This window comes from Triturus cristatus, chromosome 8 (genome assembly GCF_964204655.1).
Source record: "Triturus cristatus chromosome 8, aTriCri1.1, whole genome shotgun sequence".
In the NCBI taxonomy this organism is placed as follows: Eukaryota; Metazoa; Chordata; class Amphibia; order Caudata; family Salamandridae; genus Triturus; species Triturus cristatus.
Window position 1 is genome coordinate 243225495 of NC_140591.1, and position 19739 is coordinate 243245233.

Here is a 19739-nt window from a genome sequence, read left to right on the forward strand (position 1 = left end):
CTTCCGAGGGCAAACTTATACCATTTGTCCTGGGAATGCCCGGAACTGAGACTGTTTTGGGAAGAGGTAGGTTGTATACTCTCCGTTGTCCTAGGCCGCCCTCTGGAGTTCACCCCTCGTGTGGCCTTGCTTGGGCCGATGGAGGAGGTTGTGGGCCCCAGAGCTGAACGTGCATTCTTGAGGGTGGCCTGTTTAGTTAATAAGTGGGATGTGACACGTACATGGAAATAGGAACGGCCGCTAACGATTGGATGTGACGGGCAGGGGTGGACTGGTGCGTCCATCAAAAAAAGCCTGCTTTTGAAGCTTGTGGCTGTCACCAGAAGCATGCACAGGTATGGGGCAAATAGTTTAATTACTATGGCCTACCGATTTGAAATGGCACTGTTGTACATCTCATGTACCCATCCCCCCCACAATGTCACTTATGTATTTTTCTCGCATTGTCCACTGTGTGATGAGCTGTCATGCTATAACACTTCAATAAAGTTAGTTATAAAAAAAAAATTATATATTTTTTATTTGTGTGAAAGATCTACTCTCCATCTACTGTTCGCACAGACTGGAGAGGGAATAGTAAATATTACCCCTCTGCAATCCAATGCTTTCTCTACTGTTGCCAAGACTGGAGTGGGAATAGTAAAGTTTATCCCTTCTGAATCTAACTCTTTCCCTACTGTTCCACAGACTGGAGTGGGGATAGTAAATTTTACCCCTCCGCAATCCAACACTTTCCCTACTGATGCACAGACAGGAAGGACCTCAAGATCTGGCTCTTCAACTGATCCGGAGCCGCCCCCCCAGCGCCTTGAGACCCTCACGGGTGAGTAGCGTGCTTTACAAACCCCTGATTGATTGATTGATTAATAGTACATTTTACCCCTCTGCAATCGTTCACCTTCTCTACTGTTGCACAGAGTGGAGTGGGAATAGAACATTTTAACACTCCTGAGTACAACGCTTTCCCTACTGTTGAACAGATCAGAGTGGGAATAGTACATTTTACTAATCCTGAGTTCAACTCTTTCCCTACTGTTGCACAGACTGGAGTAGGAATAGTAAATGTAACCCCTTCGCAACACTTTCCCTACAATTGTAGTGACTGGAGTGGGAATAGTGAATGTTACCCCTCCGCAATCCAACACTTTCCCTACTGTTGCACGGACTGCAGTGGGAAAAGTACATTTTACCCCTCCGAAATCCAACACTTTCCCTACTGTTGCACTGACTGGAGAGGGAATAGTAAATTTGACCACTCATCAATCCATCACTTTCCCTACTTTTGCAGTGACTGGTGTGGAAATAGTAATTTGTACCCCTCCTGAGTCCAATGCTTTCTCTATTGTTGCACAGACTGGAGTAGGAATAGTAGATTTTACCCTCCTTAGTCCACCATTTTTCCTTACCATTGCAGAGATTGGAGTGGGAATACTATATGTATTATTCCTCCAATTTTATAGTTTTGTTTATATTGCTTATATTTATATTATTAGGATGTTTCTATATATTGAAGATAAATAATTTTTATTTATTAATGTTTGTAATATTTAATATTTGTAGTAAAAAAAAATCTTTTTTATGTGTAATTAAATGGCTAAGTTTAAAAAAAATCCAGTTTATATTTATTGTAATGTATTGTTTATATATATATATATATATATATATATATATATATATATATATTATATATAATGTTTATATATATATATAATACTTTAAGTGACTTGAGTTCTGACACAGGGTCAGAATCTGATCGAGACTCTGCTGTAGATAAAAGCGGACCCACAACATCAGTATGCGATGAGTTTCGTTTTTTAAGGCTGGGCAGACTGACAAATCACAAACCACAAACCCAAAGGGGAGGAAAAAGAGGAAGAGTAAGAGGAGGCAGACACAGGAAGGACAAGGAAAAAGACAATGCAAACGCATTGGGAGTACTGTCGAGGAGCCACACCAAGAAGTAGTAGACTCAAATATGGTAAGATGGTAATTAATCTATCAAATGAGACTCTAACCATTGAAGATAAACAGATACTAGAATTGGTTCTCTAATATTGTTTACATACTCCTTTTGATTATGTTAAAAGTCGTATCGACCTGTACATGTTTAGTAGAAAGTTGAAATTGAGAAAATTATTTAAGGAAAAGGACAGACCAGCTATAGAGATATCATTACCTCCTGACCAAAATGTGCTGATCTATTGAATTACTTGATTAGTTTGAATCAAGAAGGCACCCATGTACAGGCAAATTCCAGTACAACACGTGCAACTTTAGAATGTCACAGTAGTGAAAGAAGCGTTACTCAATTTAGACCAAAATCCCTCTTCTATCATCCCATACCCCATGACAATCTGGACACTTTCAATGAGAGCGTGTTACATTATCTGAAGAAACTTAGAACACAGAATAACTGAGGTCCTAAAGGAAGAACTGATTTCAGACTAAAAAAGTACTGACTAAATGGTCCAAAAATGATAATTGTGTGTTACGTGCCTCAGGTAAAGGAGGTAACATAGTGATTTGGCTCAGGGACATGTACTTACAAGAAGCTTACAGCTAACTAAATAATCAACAGTGTCACAAGAAGATCACTCAAAGAGAGTACGAGGTACTGCAAGAATCATTCCTCAAAGACCTAAAGGGGTGGCGGGAAAACAACCTGATTAACAAGGAAGAATTTGACATTTTACATGTCAAACATCTATGCCTGCCAATTCTGTTCCTTCCACCGAAGGTGCACAAAAGTAGTGTCTGCCCTCCTGGCAGACCTATTATTTCAGCCATTGAAACTTTATAGAGAACATATAGAAATATGTAGATTACTTCCTACAACCCTTTGTTTGTGCACTCCCCTCATACATACAGGACAGCACTGATTTTTTGATTAATGTGCTCTCACTTAACGTGATTTTTCAACAGGTACAAGGGACAGCGATGGGCACCTGCTTCGCCCCCAGCTATGCAAATTTACACATGGGCTGGTAGGAGGAGCAGGTGCTCCATAACATGGAGGTATATTATTGGTCATCTTCATATTATGGAGAGGGGATATAACATCAGTCGAACAATTTGTACAAATGATAAATGTTAATAATCTGAATCTGTCCTTCACCTGTCGAATTAGCAACAAAAGCATTTACTTTCTTGACATCATGTTTGAAGTAATTGGTGACAGAATCACAACCAGAGTTTTCAGGAAAGCGACCTCTTGTAACTCAACCTCACACACTTCTAGCTCACACCCGGGTGCTCTCAAAAGGAGAATCCCGTATGGAGAAGTACTAAGAGCTGAGCGAATCTGTAACACCGATAAGGCCTTTGAAGCAACTGTGAGAGAGATGACAATGAGATTGAAAGCTAGGGGATATGACGAGATAACCTTGAAACAAGCATGAAGAAGTACGTAGGCAGTACCACATTACAAGTGCATAAGAGGGTATTGCAACATCTGTGTGCTATCAAAAATGTAGATGAAGCGTATCCTGTGGCCAGGCATTTCAAGCAGCCCCATAATTGTAATTCAACACAGCTGAAAAACTCAGTGATTGAGCAAATAGAAAAATCAAAAAGAGCCGTTGACAGGGAAAGAGCACTTAGACCGCTAGAGTGCAGATATATCCTTAGACTAAATACAAAAGAACCAGTTGGCCTCAACGTAGACGAAGAAATATACACCTACATGTAAGGTCAAATAACTTGCAACCTGTTTCTATATATTCGTCATTTTATCATGTTTTTAAACTACATTAGCTACTTTAGCAGGGGTAGATTGCAATGTATAACACAAACTTTTATGTGGTTGGTCTGATACATTCTTTTTTATTTTTCACTTATCAGGGCCTGGTCAGAAGTCACTGTCTCACATGAATCAGAATTCCAGTTCTATGAGTGCGAAGCCAAAGTGCTAAATATCTACATTTTCTTTTCCCTTTTTATTTATTCCTATGAAAAGGACATATCATTATTTATGCTGTCTCCCATATCATTATATTATATTTTGGGAGGTGTTGTTTGTTCGCAGTATATCAATGTGTCATACGCATACCTTATACAAAGTTGGAATTTATCTGCAAATGTATAGACCCAATGGGTTATTATAAACGTGTTTGCATCTTTTTGCATATCATATACAAAAGCCTTCCTGGGCTCAGGGGGACTGCCAAATTGGGCATGATCTTTCTGTCTTTTGTCTTTCCCCTTTGTTTCCCTCATCTCCCTTTTCCTTCTATTTTCTTTCAAATGTATTTTTGCTATAAGTTTTCATTTGTCCAATGGGACAATATGTTCAAATGCCAAATCAATTAATGCGAATTTGAGAATTGTATGGCAATTTTTCCTTTAATTGGTAATGACTGCGATAATATCTTGTATATACTTAATTTATTGATTCACTGAAATCATATGTATATTATTGTTCTATTGTTTTTATTTTTTTCGGGCGAACCAGTTGGATATTAACACAATAATGTGCATAATAATTTTATTGCAGTTGACATACCTATGTTCACCCACTGTTAATATTTGCTCTGTATATGCTTGGAGGTTACTTTTGACTAAGCATTTTTTGTTATAATATGGCCGCAACATTAGTCGAACAATTTGTGCATTCATGCAAATAATCCCAGTAACTATGCTCTAGCATCGATTTTGCTTTTTCTTGATGGAATATAAAATATGTGGATTACTGCAAGCCCTGTCGAGTGCCGTTCCTTTCTGGTGAACACTTTGTGGTTGGAAGTTTGCTGCACATATATATATATATATATATATATATATATATATATATATATATATATATATATAACCCGTCATGCGCTCATGTGATCAAGGCCACTGCGTTGGCCGAAACGCGTCATGACCGCATTGCATCTTTAAAACTTGGAAAATAAAACGAAATTGTTGACAAGCAGAATCAGCGCATTAGAGTTGTCAGTTTCTCATCTTAGTGCCGGATTGCACCATTGAGTGGTAATTTAGATATATATATATATATATATATGTGTATATTCAAAACCAAATCGCACCTTCTGGAGTGCAGGGACCCAAGAAGGGTGTCGTACACGCCGGCAGAGCGTACCGACAAACAATCTCCAAGGGCACAGTCCAATAACGTACGCTCTCAGGAAAAAAGGCAGGACACCTGGACTATAGACTGGTGTCCTGGCTTTTTTCCTGAGAGCATGCGTTATTGGACTGTGCCCTTGGATATATGTGTATATATATGTATTTATAATGTTATTTATTGAAAGTTACAGCTTGTAATTTATTGTTTTTATATATTTATAATGTTATTTTTTAAAGTTAAACAATTTGTAAATTTTAACATAAATTATAATTATTATTGTAATAATAGTTTTAAATTATATATGTTTAAATAAACACACACATATATCTGAGTTTTATCAATACATATACAATGTGTGTATAATTTAAACAATTTCAAATATATTTCATTTACATTATATTAATTTAAAAAAAATGGTGTTCTATATTTGTGTATAACGATATTTTTTTAAATATTTTTGTTATTAACATTATAAGTATAGGATAACTATATTATTGTGCTCAATATTTTTGACAGGATATTTATGTCCCACCCTATTTGTGGTTTTGATATTTTGTAAGTGAACCCCCGTGAAATCTCATAAGACTGATTGCTACCTAGAATGCATCACCCGCAAGTAATGCTCAACGGGTTGTGAGGTGGTTGCAGTCTACCCGTTTTGTTTTGACTCAGGTATGTATTTTGAGTCCTAAGTACCAGAGGGTCTCCAAACATTTATTTGGGCCGTGTTCTGGAAAGAAATACAGAAACTGAGTCAAAATGAGAGGCATGGAATAATTTGGTGCTTCCTCCTGCTGTTCGAGCTGCAGATTTTGGTGTTTTAGTTGCTGTTCGCAAGTTGCTGCCCATTCTACTGAAGAAACCCTTATATTTTCTAGAGAAGCCTGATGGCAAAGTGGCATGTTTGTGCAGCCTGTTATATCTGTTTTTTAATGCTCAGTTAAGAGTTGACTATAGCGTATAGTGAGCTAAACTTTTTTTGCGGTCACAAAGAGCCAGCTAAAGGGACAAGATGCCTAAATCTCCACCTGAAAGTACAAAACCTAAAATTCTGGTGGGTTTGGTAATTCCCATCGGAATTAAGATGCCCTGTAATTAGGGCCCTTCTGTTAAAAGAAATAGAACCCTACATTAAGGAGCTTATTACGATGGCGGCTAGAAAGTTTCCAACCATCGGTCAAAGGCTTTCCAACTGCCATTGTCGGTTTTAATTCCGCCCGGCTAATTATGAATCAGCTTGTCGGAATTGCAACCGGCTAGTCATTCCAGCTGGCTTCTGCCTGTTGGCCAGTTGGAGGCCGCAACGTAATCCAAAAGGGGGACCTTTCCGCCCTTCGGATTACGATGCCTGGTCTTCGGTGTTCTTTCCATGCCAGGCTTTCCGACATGGAAAGCCTGTCAGAGAGCGAGTATGGGGGCCCCTAGCAGGCCCCCTTGCCTTTGCGGCATCCGGTTGGTGGCCGAAGGGGCAGCCCCTGTTAATCCCTGCACCCCATGGCAGGCAACTTGAGGTAACACCACCTCTCATTTCCCTATGGGAGCATGTACTACGGCCCGTTTACGGCCGTAACACATGCTCCCATAGGGAAATGTTGGAACGGGTCTCATCCTAATCTGGCGGATGGGACCGCCGACGGAAGGTCGAGCCCGACATCATAATAGGTACCTAAAAGCCAATTATTTTTGCTTTTAAACATAAAGTTCTTCAACTAACATTTTTTCTTAATTTCTCCAGTTGCCTTAGGAAAACTAGAGCCTATTAGAAGTCTTCTGCAATATGACAAGACTCCCATAGAGAGTTTTGTCATCCCAGCAACCAAGGATCTTCCTGAAACTGTGTTTGCACTTTTTGTACCTCCATATCTACACTTTTAAGTACTGTTGTTGGAGCCGTCTTTCGAAAAAAATTGTTATTATTTAATCATAAAGCTTTTTATCAAAGGCATATAAAGCACATAGAGGGAACACGGACACTTCTCTATGCCATTTAAAAGTAACAATGTTTGGCACTGAAGTACTGAACTTTAAGGTGTACTTAAAGGAAAAGTGATGCTGCCCTACATTTATCAGCAAGAGTACTTACCATGAAGCTTCACTCCTCATAACAGTGTTCCTTTTACAGAGCTGAACATTGATGCCCCACAATCAGAAGCACAGGGGCTGAGGTAAATATTGAGGCCATCGGTCATAAGTGGAGATAATAAAAAAAGATGCTGAAAATCAAAAGATCCAGCTGCAAAACTTAGCGTTGCAGGACTGCTCTGTGAATTCTATCAAATGCTATTTCTGATGTTTTCATTGCATGTGTCTCCTTTGTTGTTTCCCACATAAGGTAAGACCACTCTCCTTGTCTTTGCATTCTGCATGGACTTGAGTTAAATAATACTAGGACCCAGATTTCCTATTTATTTGCACTGGTGCTAGTGTGACACAGACTGGTGCAAAGCAGCAGCTCTGATTCACTTTAAAGCAGGTATTTTGTGCTGGAATGCTGCAGTTTTCACAGTACCAAATCTACTTTTGTTTTTTTCATGAATGCATTTCTGAGGGGGCGGATCAGTGCATACACTCATAGGTTTTGAAGCAAAGCCTGAAAGCCTGAAAGTTTACGGATCAGACTTTGCATCAAATACTAATGACTTGTGGCAGAAGGTGCATAAAATGTGTAATGTCTATTTTCGCCAGAAACTCATGAATTGCAAATACTGTTCTGCACTGTATGCAGCCCGTGTGTCTGCCTCTTCTGCAGTTGTCTAAGCAAAGGCATTTTTACGAGAAAGGTATGCTTCATTTATAAACCCATGCAAGGCTGTGCACACTTTCATTTGCACCATGACACCTGGCTGTGCACTGTGCAAGGAAGGCCTTTGTGCATCGGGGCAGCAGATGGCTCCAGAACCAGGCCCATCTTTATAGGTATGACGTTTCTGTGTGTTTCTCCCCTTGCAATGCAGAGCAGCAAGTCTAGATGCTGCTCTGTATTAAAAATGAATCCATTTGGGTCCAGGTGTTCTGAAAATGGCATCACATACTTTTTGACTGGCGATAACAACCCACCCATAACCCTTTAACATCCTCTTATTTGCTGTGTGAGAGCCTCGTGATAGACAAGGAATGCATATTTACAGAAAGAAACGAGCTGTTACTGCTCTTGAGGTAATGGGTCAAAAGAGAATTTCTAATTGTAGCAAAGTGCAAGCCAAAGGCAGCAACTTTTACCTCTGGCTACCCTAAAGTCCATGTTGTTCTGTTTAATATGTTCTTGATTTTGCAAGCAAAATCCTGTGCAGTGAGTAACTGGGAGGTCAAATATATTTGTATCATTGGGTGCAGGCAAAACACAGAATCGTATACTTTTTTGTCTGCTGATTATCACGACATTTCTGTGCTTTATTATGCACCTTGCAATTTTTGCCAGAACATCTGATGCAACCTTTACAGCAATGAGATACTTTACAGGTAATTTATCCTGACCGTTTCCTTGGATACATTTTACAACTTTCAGCAAAACCAATTCTTCAGTTTGTCGGAGCAACTATTCCACAGAAGAAAGGATGAGCTTTAAACAACTCATTCTGGACTATACAATGATGTCTAAAGTGGAGGAAACGAACTACTTTACAGAAAAAATCAAGTAGTTGAAAAACTCTTCTAGGGAGCTTTTTAAAACAGTACAGGTTCTGTCTTGCCCGTTTTCGGCCGAAAAGCGGCGATAATTTTATCGCCTAATTAGCAAGGTCACGCTAACGCGTGAAACCTTGCTTTGGCGCACAAAATCTTAACGCCCAGCTTTGCATCTCTAATGAGATGCAAAGTGGGCGTTCCTGACCTAACATGACAGGAGAAATGTCGCTAAGCGACATTTCTCCTATCATCAAGCCCCACGCTATGAAGCATAGCGGCAGGAAAAGTAGCGATAACCCCTGTTATCGCTACTTTCCTTATGCCTGCTTCAGGACTGACTTAGCCTTGATATCCTATGGAAGGTGGATATCATGACTAAATTTGTGAGGCCCTATCAACAAGCTAACGCCACATTTCGTGAGATTATCGCTGGGTTTCCAGCGATAATCTCAGGTTAGGCAGTTAGCGCTAGGATTTTTATCGCTTTTGAGATAAGCGTTGCTAATAGCACGCTATCTCAGCGATAAAAATCCACGCTAGCCGGCGATAATTATCCTAGCGCTAAGTGCGCTTAGCGATAATTATTGCTGGTTGTTGCTGATATGCCCCAAGGTTCAATGCAAGTCGGATCACTAATCTCCCTACTTTAGTGAACGACCCTTTAGATTCCAATCATCTGGATTTCCTGCCCCTTAATACAGAGAGAGCACCCGCCAAAAGTCCTTCAAGAGATAGCAGGCACAATAGCTATTCCTCTAATCACACTATTGAATTGCATCATCAATGTGGTAACTTTCCCCATGGACTGAAAAAAGACTTCCAACCTCCCTTTGCTAAAAAAATCTTTGCCTAACCCAAACGAAGAAAATAACTATAGTAATATTTCATGCCTTCCCACACCAGTAAATATTTTAGAGAGGCATTTGAGCATTCGCTCTCTCTGAATATTTAGATCTAAATAAGATTCTGGATGGAGCACCGTATGGCTTCAGAAAAGCCCATAGTACAGAGTCAGCACTGGTAGTGGCCTCCAAAGAGATAGGGTACATCATGGACAGTGGATGTAAAGCTTCGGTGGTCCTTCTGGATCTATCTACAGCCTTTGACCCTATGAGTCACTCTGCCATGAAGCAACGCTTAGTGGAGATAGGAATTGGTGGTTTAGCCTATAATCTCCTATGCTTCTTTCGTACAGGTAGAGAGCAGTCGCTCACCTTTGGAGCTTTTACCTCCTAACCTTTCTCCCTGTCCTGTGGTGCCCCACTAGGGTGATCACTGAGCCCCACTCTATTCAATATATATGTGGGCCACCTAGCAACCAACCTCTCAACCATCCCCTATGCTGACAACACTTAAATCGTAGTGTCTATCACCAGCAGCATGGAGGAGGAGCTGCATCACTTCAACAACTGTTTGGGATCTGTTGTTAGCGTCATGAGTAGTCACTGCCTCAAACTAAACTCATACAAAACAGAGGTGCTCCTCTTTGGAAAGGATTTCTCATTTTGAAACTGCTCTTGTTGGCCACAGACCTTGAACCCGTTTCCCACACTGGTACATGAAGTGAGAAATCTTGGAGTTATTTTTGACTCCAAACTCTCCTTTATGGACCAAACTAACAAGCTTATTTTCTCTTGTCTTTTTTCTGTTAAAAACTTAGAAGAAAGTTCTGCCTTTCATTCCCTTTGAATGAGAGAAAACAGTCACCATCTCTTTGGTCCTGTTGAGGTTAGAGTACTGCAATGCTCATTACCAGGGCATGCAGCAAGGCTCTCTAATGAAACTTCAGATGGTGATGAATGCCGCTGCATGCCTCCTCAAAAACATTAGGAAGTTTGAATCTGGATCGAAAGCATTAGAGGAGCTGCACTGGCTCCCTGTGAAAAAGAGAGGGGCCTTCAAAGCACTGTGCACAGTACATAGTGCTCTCCACCATACAGTGTCAGAAAATCTAAAGAGAAAATTCTCTTAGTATTCTCCAAAAAGATGTTTCGATCTGCAGCTTCTAAAACAGTGGTGGTACCCTCAATTCCCAAGGTTTTCTGGGGTAGCAGAAGCTTTGTCAACTCCACCTCGCAACTCTGGAATCAGATGCCTTGGCATCCTAGATACCAGTAAAATCTGCTGATTTTTTTAAAACACCTTTAAACCTGGCTCTTTTCAACCCCTCTTTAGTTTCCTGTTCTTGGTCTTTGCAGTACAGTTTCTCGCATATGTTAGCACCAAGATGCCCTTGGGCATACTCTGTGCTTTACAAATACAAAATATCAAATATCAAATAATATCCCATATACACAGGACTGGTAAATTAAATGCCACCCACTTAAGAAGCCCTGTGAAAACATATCTTAACCCTGCCATTTCAGCCTGTTGGTAATTTCCAACTGCCAACTCGACTTGCCAAAATAACCGCCTTGCCAAACCTTAAACTCCCTCTTTATTACATATGTCACCCCTAAAGTAGGACTCAGATAGCCTATTGGGCAGGGTGCATTGTAATTAAAAAGTTGGCCATGTACTTTTAAGTTTTACATGTGCTGGTAGTGAAAACTCACAAATTCATTTGTCACTACTGTGAGGCCTACTCTCCCATAGGATAACATTGGGTTACCTTATTACATTTGATAAGTGATACCTTTTGAGGGGGAGCAGGTAGGAATATCTAAGAAATTCTAATTTAAAACCCTCTTCAATGGTAAAGTTGGATTTTTAGTCAGAATTCTGAAAATGCCTCTTTTAGAAAGTTGTCCTAGCCATTTGGTGCCTGCCGCCTGTTTCTCGGTCACAGGAATAGGTTTAGTCGGCAGTTGGCCTTTGTGTATTCCTCCCAGACATGATCACAGTACAGGGTCTGGGAATTGGTAGGTTGAACTATCTCTGGAAGGATGGGGGGGGCGGAGCTGTCGTCAACCACACTTGCACTTCAAAGGCACTGCCCCAGCTCTTCACACGCTCCATTCGAGTCGGCCTGAACCTTTGACTTTGTCCGGTCCAGTGCGATTGGTAAACGGCAGTTGGTGCTTCATATAAAATTAGTATGTGTATAGCAATTGGTTTTAATTAAATTTTTGTGGTTTCCAGAGACTCCTTAACGTAATGCTGAAAGGATATTACTAGATGTGGGCCAATCCTCCCTGTGCCATTGACACCTGTCAGAAATTGGATTGTTTCTTGAGGGAGTGAAACCCTACTCAGCTAAGTTATAGCATAAAATGTGGCTAGGAATCAGTGTTGACATTGGATGGGCAATAGCGCACCTGTACTGTTTTAAAAAGCTCCCAGAAGAGTTTTTCAACTACTTGATTTTATCTGTAAAGTAGTCTGTTTGCTCCACTTTAGACATCATTTTATAGTCCAGAATGAGTTGTTTTTACCTCATCCTTTTTTCTGTGGAATAGTTGCTCCAACAATCTTTCTCTTGTCTTTTTTATTGCCCTAACCTTGGGGAAGAACCATGGTGCTGTCGGGCTGATTCTGTGATTTTTAACATATTTAAATGGGCCATCTTGTTGGCCTCCACATTTATCCACTAAGGGTAGCTAACTGCGGCTTCATTGGCTTCACCCATTAAAGATGGTTGGGTAGACTACAAGGCCTCAATCAGTTCCCTCATATTAATTGTTTTCACGCCGGAATTGATTTAACCTGCACTGTGTTGTTAACTACAGGTTGCTAGATTGTATTTTGATACTAAAACCAACTGCAATGTGATCATGGAGGATGTCTTCTAGCTGTAAGTCTGGATGTATTAAGAAGATACACCCTATAGGGTACGAGCCACTATATGGTTTGAGGTATTCACAAATAGTAAGATTGAATCCACTCATATTGTCAATGATAGATTTAGAATCTTTTGTTATATAAATCTTCCAAATGGAAGTTGAATTCACCTATTATGGTGTGGTTTACATATTGAATACTTGATTCTAAGAAATCACTTAAAGCTTCCAGGAATTTCACTTTGGGGGCAGACGTCTGTGAATCAATAGGCCATAGAACATGGAGTTTTTTTATTAAATTTATATTTGAAGGAAAGAGCTTTACAGTATTTTAGTAGGCTCACATGTAATATCAAGGTTGTCTTGGTAAACTATCACTAATCCTCCAACTTGTTTGCCATCTCGATCTAGTTTAGATATAGCATAGCCTGCTGGTAATGCTGCAGATAAATCTGGGTCAGAGAACTTATCCTCCTACATTTCTGTTTGAAAGGCAACGTCGGGGTGTGCAAGTCTAAATAATCAAAAAGCTTGTATTTGTGTTAATGGCAGAGCAAGTGTTCATGAGGATACAATTCAATTTAGAGTGGATAGTTGGAGTTATGGGGTAAGAGTGAGGGGGGGTCCAACTTAAGCACACCCAGTGTGGGTAACAGTTCAGTGAGGCATGTGTAATAGCAGCTATCACAAACAAAATCCTCTATCAAGTTAAGGTTTAGATAATTACACAGTGATTGCTTATCTGCCTCATTAAAATGGAAGGGCATTTCCTTTGTATATCTCAAAATGTGGCTAGGGTTTCTGATGCAGAGCACAGTGAGACCACAGACAGGCTTGCCTTTGGGGCGCCTGCTGTACGAACGCACTCTGCAATCCAATTTCAAGGCCGGCATGGGGCGCTGTCAATAGCCGAGCTCGAAGTTTAAAACAATTGGGCGAAATAAAGGAGCAAACCAGAGTTCAGCAACCCACAACTCCTGGTTCAGGCTACCCTGAACCAGATGAATACTGGGAAGTAAAGACAAACTAAATAAACAGGCAAAAGAAAATCATACTATTAAAATAAGCGGGTGAAGCCTGTTTTCTGAGGTGTTCGTTTGGAGCCAGGCACCTACTAAAAATGACGATCATGTTTTACAAGGAAACAAAATTCTTCCAGAACAGAATTGACTTAAAAAACAGACGTATACCACTTTACTAGTGACTTAGAAGTAAATTAAATATGGCAATCAGGTGTAAGCCAATATTACCATGTTTTATGGCGCGAGCACAAGCGCTTTTGCACTGGTAGGCCAACAAAAACGAATTTAGAAAAATAGAAGGGGTGAAGGCAAAACGTTTTGGGTGTCCCTGCAGAGAGGGCCAAGTCCAATAGCACCTCACTGATTCCTTTTAGTCCCGTCATTGGGGATGAGACTCCAGCTGCTCTGTCCCATTGGAACAGGACCAGCATTAATTTGCATAAGGTTAGGTACTATCTGTAGTGGCACAGTGAACATAACAGTGATAGTCAGGAAAGTGATCCAGAATATTTACTGGTGGGTAAAATTAAGTCAAACATTTTACTTATCATTTCTTTACAAACGTAACGCACGCATTTTCAGAAGCATATTTTAAAGCTCACCACCTATAGTTTGATTGGTGGTAATTTTCTTCAGGACTTATGCACAAGTAACTATTTCATTTTCTTTGAATTATCATTTATATTCAAAGGAACATTTTAAAATCATTATGCTACCTTTCATTTTTATAATGAATACAATTACCTTTTTAACTTCATACTTAATGGCAAGTTTTAAGCGACTTAGACTTGGCCGTCCCCCAGGTTCAATGTTAGTGCGGTTGGATTCCACATCCCCGTTCAAAATGGCTTCTACTTCTTCTGTGTTCCTGCACAGGTCAAGGAGCCCAACAACAAAGTCCTTACATTGCATAGACAATTTTTTGTAGTCGTTCTGAAAAAAGTAAAATATACTTGTCAGCTCAACAATACAACTTTTGACATCCGTTTTCTTACATACTTCAAATAAATGAGAGGCTGTCCAGATTAATTAACCTCCCCACCCACAACACGTTATTTTTTGTACCAGTGATTTGTCACTATTGTACAGCTGAAATTTGAAATAGGCAAATTACTATCAATTATATAGTTGACAATTACGTTTACTAGTATATAAAATTTTGAGGATCTCAAACAGTGGCCCTATAAAGTGTAGCTCAACCTTTCAAGTTGAGCATTACCAATATGCACACGTCTCATACAATTAGTTGTCAGCCCGGTGTCTTGAGGAGCAAAAGAGTGCCAGCTGTCAAACTTCACGCTAAACATCACAGAAGTCCACCATTTCCAAGAAAAGGTCCTCCTTTCACTAAACAACTGTTGCCACGGCTACTGGGAACTCAGAGGGGCCGGCTAACCACTATTCCGCATGCAACATACACATGCACACACACACACACACATTTTCACCCATAAGCTGAGTTCATGATCAATTAAAGAAATAAATAGCATTGTAACTTATAAATATATACATATTCACATATATATATATATATTTCTTTGGTGTTATTGACAAAACAATGCAAAGTATTTTCTTTATGTCAATTGTATTGAAACGCACTGTCTGCCACTTTAAATATGGCAGGAAGTCAACATTTGCCTAACCCGTGATCAAGGAGTGCGTGAACTCCAAAACACATTGGGTTTTACGATGGTTGCCGTGTGTGAATAAAACATACACTTTCTGGAAAAGAGTGTCAGCTCTGTATTTATTTTTGTGGTATATCGGTAATGAGGATTAATACAGCTGTGCTGGGATATATATATGCAAACGCACCCCCTGGCGTGTTCTAAGTTGGGGAATTAAGTCCCCTTGAATACTGAGGGTCCCTGGGGGCCAACTAGCCCACCAGGTACCTCTAGTATGCACCACAAGGCTGGATTGCAGAGAGGTGTTCCGAGTCCACGCCCCTTTCTACACCACTCTGCAAACGCATCTCTTGGTGCACTGCTGGTAGAGCGATAAGGTCCTCTTGTGTCCTGAGGTCCTCAGGACACAAGTGGACTTCATCCTCCGAGCAGCAGTGCACCAGGAGCCGCATTTGCAGAGTGGTGTAAAAAGGGGCATGGCCTCGGACCACCTCTCTGCAATCCAGCTCTTTGGCACTTACTGGAGGTACCCGGTGGGCTAGTTGGCCCCCAGGGTTCCTCAGTATTCAAGGAGAATTAATTCCCCAACTTACAATGCACCAGTGGGCACATTTGCAGACTGGTGGAGAAAGGGGGCGTGGCGTGGTATGAGAAGTTAGAAATCCTGCTGTGTGGGACTTATTGGAGGTAATAGGAGGGGTAGTTGACCCCCAAGGTTGACGGGTTACTACCCCTCCTGTTACCTCCAGTAAATCCCACACAGTGGGATTGCTAAGAGATGTTCGGAGACCATTCACCTTTCTCCACCACTCTGCAAACACTACTGCTATGATATAGTTAGAAATTAGAATTTAAAAAACCTTTGAAATTCACTGAAAAAAACCTAGGTTTCAGGGACGTTATAGTTAGGAATTAGCATTTAAAAAACCTTTGAAATTCACAGAAAAAAACACAGGTTTCAGGCATGTTATAGTTAGAAATTAGCATTTAAATTTTTTTAGAAATTCACTGAAAAAACCATAGATTTCAGGGACGTTATAGTTAGTTGGAGATTTCTCTCATAGAAAACCATAGAAATTCCCCTGTTATAGTTAGTTCAGCTAACTATAACTTGCGCACCCGCAATGCACTGCTGATGATGTCACATATTACATCACTCATGACATGCTCAGTGACATCACTCATGACATCACAGATGAAATCTCAAATGACATCACTTGTGACATCATTGATGACATCATCCACATGATCATCTGATGCACATCCTAATAAAATCTATTATACACCCACTCTAAAATACAGACTACCAATATCTAAACCATAGATACACCAATAGCAGTTAGTAAATACCCACTCTGTGATTCTTACGCCTCCACACACATTTACCCACTAACCCATACAGTCACTCATACATGGAGTCATTCATCAATACAGCCACTGATATATCCACTCATGCACCCATATAGACACGCACACACTGCCACTCACCCAAAGAGTTAATCAAAAACCTTGTCAGTCACCCAAAGAATTATTTACACTGCCATTTACTCACCTATACAGTTATACACACACCGCATCACTTATTCATACAGACACGTACTGTCTTCAACAATTACTGACATAAGCACACACTTATCCATGCAGCCACTGTCACAATCACTGACTGTTACATATACTCACTTATATACTCCAAAACTCACAAATACTGCCTTTCACATATGTAGTTACTTACACATTTACCACTATCACATCCATTCACTCACCAACACAGCTATACGTACACTCACTCACCGATACACTACCGAACACACGCACTCATAAACGCATACACCCAGTGAATCACCAACTCACACAATCATGCAGGGAGTCACACACCCCCAACCCACTCAGACACTCAGGCACCCACACAGGTTCTCAGACAACCAATCATTCTTCAATATACCTTGGCATATATAGATATAATGTTCTTGAACTTCTTAGAAACACTCAGTCACTGGATGATGTCATCAGTGATGTCATCAGTGATGTCACTGAGCATGTCATCGGTGATGTAATATGTGACGTCATCAGCAGTGCATTGCGGGGCGTGAGTTATAGTTAGCTCTATAGTTGGCTTCACACCGCTGCATTACGACTGGACTGCCAGCCCGATGGTGCTACTGTGGCGGCATAGTTTGGCCAAAAACTAAAGCTGCCGCAGATGCCACTGTGGAGCAGCGGCATCTGCATGCCCATGCAATGTGTGTCATGCACCATGTGGATAAAATGGTTAACCAACTTAAAGGCATTCCTGCTACAACTGGGCTTAAATGAATATCGTGGAAGTGAGGTCCAACAGAAACCCTAACCAGAGAGTGTGTAAAAGACCTATGCTGGGCCCATAACTGGGGACTGGAAGTAAGCAGTAAGCACCTAGGAACCCTCGCTTCAGATTCTTAAAAATGATTGTGTGCTCCAAGACCTTCTTGATTTTATTATGGTCCCAACAACTAGACAATTGTATATCAAGTTTCGGTGTGGTAATCTTCATGTCAATTGTTTTCACACCAAATGGATAGATACTTCCAACCTAAGCAATGTGTTCCCAGTATCCTATAGGCGGATGAAACAGTACAACACTATCTATTTTTTGTCCAGGTCATGAGCGTCAGAGGAAGCAAACACCAAAGACTCAGTCTCCTTTGGCATTGCCAAATTATTACATTGGAGTTGGTCTATAAGTCAAACTCAATGAGCTAATTCTAATGGGATGTATTTTTTTTTGTTTTACTCCTCTTATGTCACTTGCTGGAGAGCCTTTAGATGTGCTGCTTGCTGCTCAGAGAAGGGTTATTCTGCATTTTAGATGAAATCTATTGCACTTTATGACTGTTTTCAGCTATGCACATCTATAAATGATTAAATGTTTTATTTAGCACTCACCTGTCTCAGTACGCTATTGTGATAATTCCATTATGCCAAAATGTTGGACTGATTTAGTAGTGACACTATCCCATCTTTGCTCTTTTACGAGCTGCTAATTTTTAAATGCTTTTATGGTTTTATGTACTCTTTTACGGTTGTGTGACCCGAAATAAAGTTTATATTGTGGTTGGTACTTGGCTTTGAATTCCTTAGTAAAAACAGAAGGCAAGAGGCATTTGGAAAAACAGAAACAGTTTTGTTTGATTAAACAATTTGTCCGGGAACACAGTCACAGACACAAGGTCTGAGGATGTCTTAATGTACATTTAGTCTTTTATCCATTTTTACATCAAGCCATAAACGTATCCAGAATACCATATAAGGTTGAGGAATGTTGGTTGCTGCCTTGGAGTCATAAATGAATGGTCAAACATTACTATAGGTGGTCTCGACCTTGCGTGAATACAATGTGGCCTGTAGTGAATGTGTCCAGATGTCCGACGTTGGGAGCGCGTGATCACTATGTGTGCCAGGTCCTGATTAACTATGTTCCTAACTCATGTGGCATCTGACTTTATGGTGTTTCTTAAGCGTGTGTACCCCCTTGGGACATGTGTGCGTTATTGGGGGCAATCTTCACTGACCACTGTGATGTTGTTGCATCTATCTGTGGGATTGATCAAGAGTTTCCTGCCTGCCAGCTATGCACCCTCCCACCTGTGGCCAATCATTCAGTAATACCGTGCTTAGGTTGCAGGGCCTGCCTGACTAAATACTTATGTGTCGAGGCAGACATGGAGTTTTAGAAAGTGGATTCTATTAATAAGGATGATAGTTTATTTTTGTTGATAAATGTATCAATATCCATATTAACATAATGATGGTAAATTTGCATGTGTCATGAGGCATGAACAGCTTTGTGTTCTTACAATTTTTATACAATGCTGAACAGTATTGCCAAAAGATTTGACAAAGCAAGTAGGTCAGTGTTGACAGCCAAAAGGGAAGACCTATTGCCTCTGCTAATACTTGTTATGAATGGCAAAATCCATAGTTATTTCATCTAGTTAATTCATCAGGTTAGTCTAGTTAATTCAGATTAAATTATAGAGTAGAACAGCATAATTAACTTTTCTTGACAAAGAAGTAAAATCAGCTTTTTTCTTTATATCTTGACCTAGTTCTGCTAGTTATGAGACACAAACTATTCTCAACAGAAAGAAAAATGTGACATTCAAAGAGGCGGCTTTCTTGGATTCACTTCTTTCACTTGACACATGCAATTTCCAACAGGACAATATTATACACTGCAACCCCATTTACAATGACGGTGTTTTGTTTTAGAATATGACACATTTTTATCGATTCAAATTTAATAGCCTTAGTTTGCTTATGCATCCATTTAGGTTGTCCAAGAGTATGCATGGGATTTTAAAGCAGCCCTATTTTTGCAGCCAATGGCAATGTCAGCCTGTTCTCGTTGGAGCAGTTTAGGATTAATCTGTTCCGAGGCAAGGCCAATTTGTTATTATCAGAAGTGCTCTTTCCGGTAATCTATGGCGTTATCACTTTATTGTGACCCTGAACAATTTATTGTTAGCTTTGGCAGTGTTATGGCAACCTGGGGCGGCAGGAGTGGACTTGCAGTAGGGGGAGGCAAGGAAGGCTTTTCAAGAGTATAAGAGGTTACCAAAAATCAAACACGCTCATTTTTGCCACAAATAGAAAAAATATATCTGGAGGCACCCTGCACAAAGGTTTCACGTGTTAGCAA

The 19739-nt window shown here is 40.2% G+C and overlaps 1 protein-coding gene across 1 annotated transcript in view; it reads right to left on the reverse strand.

The window, feature by feature from the left end:
- TRPC6 (transient receptor potential cation channel subfamily C member 6) overlaps positions 1 to 19739 on the reverse strand; it is an 833374-nt gene that overhangs the window by 289611 nt on the left and 524024 nt on the right. The window contains exon 3 of the mRNA XM_085624063.1: positions 14178 to 14366. Coding sequence (XP_085480189.1) covers positions 14178 to 14366 — 189 coding nt within the window. The remainder of the gene's footprint in view (positions 1 to 14177; positions 14367 to 19739) is intronic.